General features: G+C 49.4%; 1 protein-coding gene across 1 annotated transcript in view; it reads left to right on the forward strand.

Moving 5' to 3' along the window:
- The window catches only part of LOC122377828 (serine/arginine repetitive matrix protein 1-like), a 28,776-nt gene extending 23,380 nt beyond the window's left edge, over positions 1–5,396 (forward strand). The window contains exons 5-8 of the mRNA XM_043358287.1: positions 2,423–2,716; positions 3,080–3,286; positions 3,724–3,835; positions 4,311–5,396. Of these exons, the coding sequence (XP_043214222.1) occupies positions 2,423–2,716; positions 3,080–3,286; positions 3,724–3,835; positions 4,311–4,519 (822 nt within the window). The 3' untranslated portion in view covers positions 4,520–5,396. The remainder of the gene's footprint in view (positions 1–2,422; positions 2,717–3,079; positions 3,287–3,723; positions 3,836–4,310) is intronic.
- The last annotated feature ends 541 nt before the right edge of the window (positions 5,397–5,937 follow it).

A 5,937-nucleotide genomic window follows, 5' to 3' on the forward strand; every position in this document is an offset into this window, starting at 1 on the left:
TCGGATTGGCTACAGGTGATGCCTTTCCATCCGTAAGGCATCACTTTGACGGGTGTGCCGTGTGTGTGTGTGTGGGGGGGGGGGGGACTGGGGCCCGGTGACTGGTTACAGAGCTCAGTCAGGTCAGGATTCACAGTTCCCCGTCTTCTCAATCTCAGGACTTAGGTTAGTATACAACCGCCACCTGATGGCCCTCGCCCATCAGGCCGGTGGTTGAAGTTTTGGTCCTCTGACTTCTTGCTCCTTAGTCCTATTCTTGTCGGTAGCTAGGGAGGGCTTCATAAATCAAAAACTTCCCCTCCCCGAGCTTTTTTACCTCGGGCACAGCTAATTCAATAATTACTTGCAGCAAGGCAGCTAAGGTAATCCGAGTCGATGACCAGGACCGTTCTACTTGATGACCTTTCATTGTTCATCGTGTCACTGTGGCGACTGTGGCCACTGGCCACCCGCCACTGTCCATTGTCTTTGTCAATTGTGATCTAGGCTATTTAGAGAGAAAAGCGTACCTACAAGGGCAACATTTTCGCTGAAAAGATCGATGTGATCATTTCACTACCTTTTTTCCAATGGCAAATAATGCATCAAATGGCGTTCGTCCCCGTTTTCTCTCGCTCTGTTGCATGATCGGCTCCTTTCCGTCGTCCCTTTTTATACCTTGCTTTCCTTCCATATGGCCGCACTATAAATTGGTGTAAGTGGCGCACCTGTGACATTTCTGACATTTTGGATTTATCGCCGACGTCCCCTTTTATGTTATTTTTTGTTTGTGTTGGTCGTGTTGCGTTTGATAAGTTAGCATTTTCACCTATTGTTCTTTTTCTAGAAGGAAATTAAATCTCTAAAAATGTCATTAGATGGTCTGGTTTCATCCTTAAAGGAACAATCAGCAAAAGTCTCCATGGATTCAATCAAGCAGGGAACTCAAAACATCTCGTCTTCACTTGCATCTACTCTGAAATCTCAGACATCAAAAGTCGGTGCAGTGTCGGCAGACATTGCTCAAAGATTTAGAAATGACCTGAATGCTTGGAGCAATAGTCCAGCAATATATGCTTGGAGACAAGAGCAAAGCAAGAGAGGAGGTATCTGGCCTTTTACAACGCAGTCTGATGGGGCTAGGAAAGCAGTGACTGCTGAACCAGCAAAGCCAAAAGCTGAGGAATTAGTTGATGGGCCAACTGAAGAGGAGCTGGAAAATATTGTGGATAAATTCATCAAAGTCATTACCCCAAATGAGGAAGAAGAAAGTCAACAAGTTGTTCGGAAAAATTTCAATTTCAAGCATATGCGAGATTACAGCTTCTATGTAAGTTTGTGCATTTTCTGCCAATGATCATAACTTAACATAGCTTTAAACAATATCTAAATATTTCCAACATGCTTGAGTTTTGTTGATAATTTTGGTGTTGATTTGTCTTTTAACAAAATCATTTTTGTAGTGTGAGGATGTTTTAAATCAGTAATTACTGCATAAAAATACATTAGCAAAATATCGATAATGGTGAGGAGTAGGAGAGAATGTTAGATTTTGTGTTTTTTTAAGCATGCACATCTCAAATTATCCTATCAATAGCATTGCTGAAATTTCAGTGACAGTATTTACTACTTTTTATGACAATATGACTATAAAGACTTTCATTAAATTAACACCACAGTAGACCCAAGAATGCTGACGGTTATAGCACTATCTATACTTCAACCCAACAATAACAAATGTGCAAATTTTATACTGGTGGCCTCCTGTTTATGAGATCAGATGATCAAAGAGATGAAAAGAAATTTGCAAACTATAAACAAAGCATGTACCTACCCCTGCTATGGGTTTATCCTGGAGAGCCATCTGTGGGTTATGGTGTATGACACTCAACAAGCAACATGGACTTTTATTGACCCTTTTCATGACTTAATTTTTCCTTTACTTGTTTTGGTGGCATTCAGTGAAAGCTTCAGTGGCTGAGTTTTAGTTCTGTCATAAGTTGAGCCTAATTATCACTGATACATCACTGACCAACCTACCATGTAGGTAGATGACAGTGCTCACTGACATGGTTCTCAGCTGACCTACTAGCAACATCTTCTTCCCCTCTGCTGATCACTCGCCCTTGTGAAACTTTATGACCTGTGTATGCTGAACTGACCTTCCCACCGCGGGCTATTCACCCCTACTAGTACTGACCTCTCAGCTCCACCCATATCTGACCTCCTCTGACCCAACCTCCACCCTCAACTACTGACCTCTGACTCAACCTCTGGCCTCTGCACAGCTCTGATCTCAACTCAACCTCCACCCTCAGGTGACCTCTGACTCAACCTCCACCCTCAGCTGACCTCTGACCCACCCAACCTCCGCCCTCAGGGCTCATCTAACCTCTGTCCCACTCCCTACCCATCTTTAACCTCCCTTCTCTCTACCCCACAGCGTCGCAATGACCGCGAGGCGATCCGACGGAAGCTGGCCATGGGCCACGAGCCGGAGGAGGGCGCCGCCGCGATGGGAGCCGCTGCAGGAGTCCGGCCGGGCCGCAAACCGAGCCTGCAGTCGCGCCTGCAGGGCGGCATGAACCTCCAGATCTGCTTCATGAACGAGACGGCCTCTGACGATGAGGATGAAGATGAGGAGCTCGGCGGAGGCCTGCTGGCCAGGCGGATCTCGGGCGCGGCGCAGCCCGAGCCAGCCGCCTTCCAGAGCCTGCCCGTCGACCTCAACGACTGGGTGAGTGAGCAGCAGGGGAGACCGTGGGGAGAGAGGGGGATGGAATGATTCTCACGGAGTTGAAGGATTTTTAGCACTGATTGGTGCGAGGTCTTTGATAATTTAGGTAAATAACGAGTTTACTCTTAAGTTTTCTGTTTTGATGGCCATTTACCCTCGAAACATGGTTAATGCAGTCTGTTGTGAGGCTTGTATTATGGGATCAGCTGCATCGCTTTGATCGGTTAAATTGTAATGCGTCAGATTTGTACCTTAGGTTCTGCGTACATTTTGTAGCGTTTTACAATAAACGAGTTTCGTTATATCCCTCACTTCCCTGCTATCGTCCGTCGACCGCTGACGCCTATCGTGTACCTCTGGTAGCCCAAGTTCAGCCAGCCGCCGCCGGTGGCGCGCGAGTCCGGTGAGCCGGCGCGCACGGCCGACTTTGTGCGCCACCAGGCGCAGCTGCAGGCCGAGGCGCGGCTGGCGCTGGCACAGGCCAAACAGATGGCCAGGATGCAGATGGAGATCGAGAGACAGAGCCGCAAGAGCCCCATCTCGGACGTGGTCCGGGTGGCCTTCCAGAAGGTGGGTGCGACAGACTGCAGCCATGTTCGTGTTGATGAAAAAACGGAACTTCAGCTCTATCAAAGCTGTAGAGTAGCGAAGTGCAAAAGGCGAGGTCTAGCACTAGCCTATTTGGTTTTAAGCTGATGCTATTTGATGCTATTTGATGTGCAAGGGGTTGTCGCAGATCTTGGGCATGATTCACGTGTCAAAATCGATACCGCAAAATGTGCGTTTCATCCCAACGCGTCTGAGTGTTGTTTATTTTAGCGAGTATGATCTTAAAGGGTGATAGGTATTGATCTTTTTGGGTATATTATGCCGGTTCATTTGCAGAATATTCTGTACTGCATTTTGTGTTCAGCTGTGTAGTAGACCTGCCCCATTATCGCCCAATGAGTGACGACACTAACTAGCTCAGCCAGCGATGGCTAACGCTCGTTCCCCGCGCCCCTCAGATCGGCGTTCCGTTCCCGGACGGCCGACGGCGCGTCAGCCGCCAGCTGCTCACCGAAATGAACATCGCTCAGCTGCAGGTTATCGTCAACGACTTCCACGCGCGCATCGAGGGTAAGAAACACCTACGGCAGTTCTAGCTCAGCTGGCTCTGAGGGATTACTTGCAAGATACAAATTCATGTTTAACCTGTTGTAACTGAGAAGTTCCGTATTCACTATTCATAGTGCTTCATCCCGGCTCACGATGCAATGGTGTCGCTGCCGTGACCCGTTTTTTCCAAACGGATACAAGATGGCCGTCGTGAAACGTCATTTCTGCGTTGCCCCTTAACCGAAACTTACCAATTACTTGTGTACCAGTGTAGATACAAACATAACTTGGTGATCTGGTGTGTCGTTGTCTAGAAATCTAGCAATTAGCGATCCGAAACTGATAGCTATGATTCGTTCTCGCACGCGGGATGTGCTGGGGCTGAATTTTATTTATCCATGCACCTACCGCGCTTTCTCTCCCTCAGAGACATTTCCTGCACCACCTCGTCTCAGTCAGATGAACGTTCAACTAACAACGATAACTGTGTCGACAGGGTTAAACGAGGCGCTGGTACGCTACCTGATGGAACGAGACGAACAGCACATGGAACAGGACTCCAAACTCGTGCACATCGAAGATCTCACCTCCTACTTTGGCCAGAAGCACCAGGACGCGCCGCCGCCCCAGCCGCCGCCGCCGCAGCCGGCCGGCGCCGACTCAAAGCGCAAGCCGCTCCGAATAGGGCTGGGCAGAGCAAAGTAGGCCTGCCGTCAGCCGCTGTAGGCAGCGGGAGGGAAACTGGAACACAAGTCTGTGTGTGGTGTGGTGAATCTAGGTACGGCACCACGCTGAGCGTTTGGTGCTAGTGGTGTTGAGGGTGGACGTTTGGTGTGGTGCGAGTGTCCTACACAAGTGAGGCTCGGGAGGGAGCCTATGAAGGACGACTGCGGGGGGTAACTAGGCGTGTGACAAGTCGAATGCAGTGAAGTCCGTCGGCCTGGACAGTGCATGGTCGCATTCTGATCGATCTGAGTGATGGACTGACACTGGACAGCGGGCGGCTGTGTGTAGGAGCGCGGGGCACGCAGCTCCTACGCACGCTTGGTGACGTGTGTGTGCTTGCGACCCACCCCACGAGTATCTGTGTGCGTGCAACGCTCGCTTTGCAAAGACATAACAGCGCGTGCGGCGTGCATTGTATCGAGCTTACGCCGCCGAAGTCGCCAGCGGCTCTCTTATGAACGAGATCTATCGAATATTATATTATAACCAGTATTACTGTGCGTGCGTGGGGCGGCGATCGGCTAGGCGTCGCTTGCTTTCTGTGCCGCCCGTATATACTGTTATCTTGCCACGCGTGGATCGGAGCCAGTCTCGGTCTCTGCACATGCAGTGGACGCTGCCGCCGGCCGCGGCGCCCGTATTATGTATATGACTCAAATAACTTTTATACTTCGTTTCCTTATGTGTATGCCATGTTTTATTTGCTCGCGCGATCCACATTCCGCTTATCCTGGCGGCCGTCGCCTCTGCAGCGTATGTGTTGTAGTGGGGGCAGAGATGTGGCCGCGAAGGGTGATAATGCTCTGGAAATACTAGCAGCTGACACTCAGAACTCAGAATACATTCAGTTCTCTCATTAGCGTGTGCACCATGCATGGTTACGCATCGAGTGTCTTACACGTTTTCATTGTGGCATGGCAACGCACTTACGAGCATAGTGTAGTGTCGCTGTTAGGAGCAAGCATAACCCTACAATGACAGACAGTTTAGCTGGGGTTATTGACGTCGCCTGCTCATCATCAAAAACGTTTAACTCACTACGGTTATTGGTTGTGGAATCTGCTGATAGAGGGGCTACCAGAAAAGGTATTTACTCTGAAGCCAAGGACATTCTTAACCGCGAGCCGGTCGCCTTGCTGGCGGTAGCGAACTCTATCGCCCCCGTCGTCCCCTCTCCCCCCCCCCCCCAAGTAAGTGGTGTCGGTAGGCCGATACCTATCCCTAAATGAGGGTTACATGCCTAGACGACGGGGAAACAATATGATCAGGTTTCACGAACGGTTATGAAATTCATTATATTCAAACATCTCTTTGGCTACCAGTATAGATAAGCAAATACTTTGGTCACCATCGCTAAAAAAAAAACTTGTATGCTCTCTCACCGAGACGCACGGCAG

This window comes from Amphibalanus amphitrite, unplaced genomic scaffold (genome assembly GCF_019059575.1).
Source record: "Amphibalanus amphitrite isolate SeventyFive unplaced genomic scaffold, NRLGWU_Aamphi_draft 000051F_arrow, whole genome shotgun sequence".
Taxonomy (NCBI): domain Eukaryota; kingdom Metazoa; phylum Arthropoda; class Thecostraca; order Balanomorpha; family Balanidae; genus Amphibalanus; species Amphibalanus amphitrite.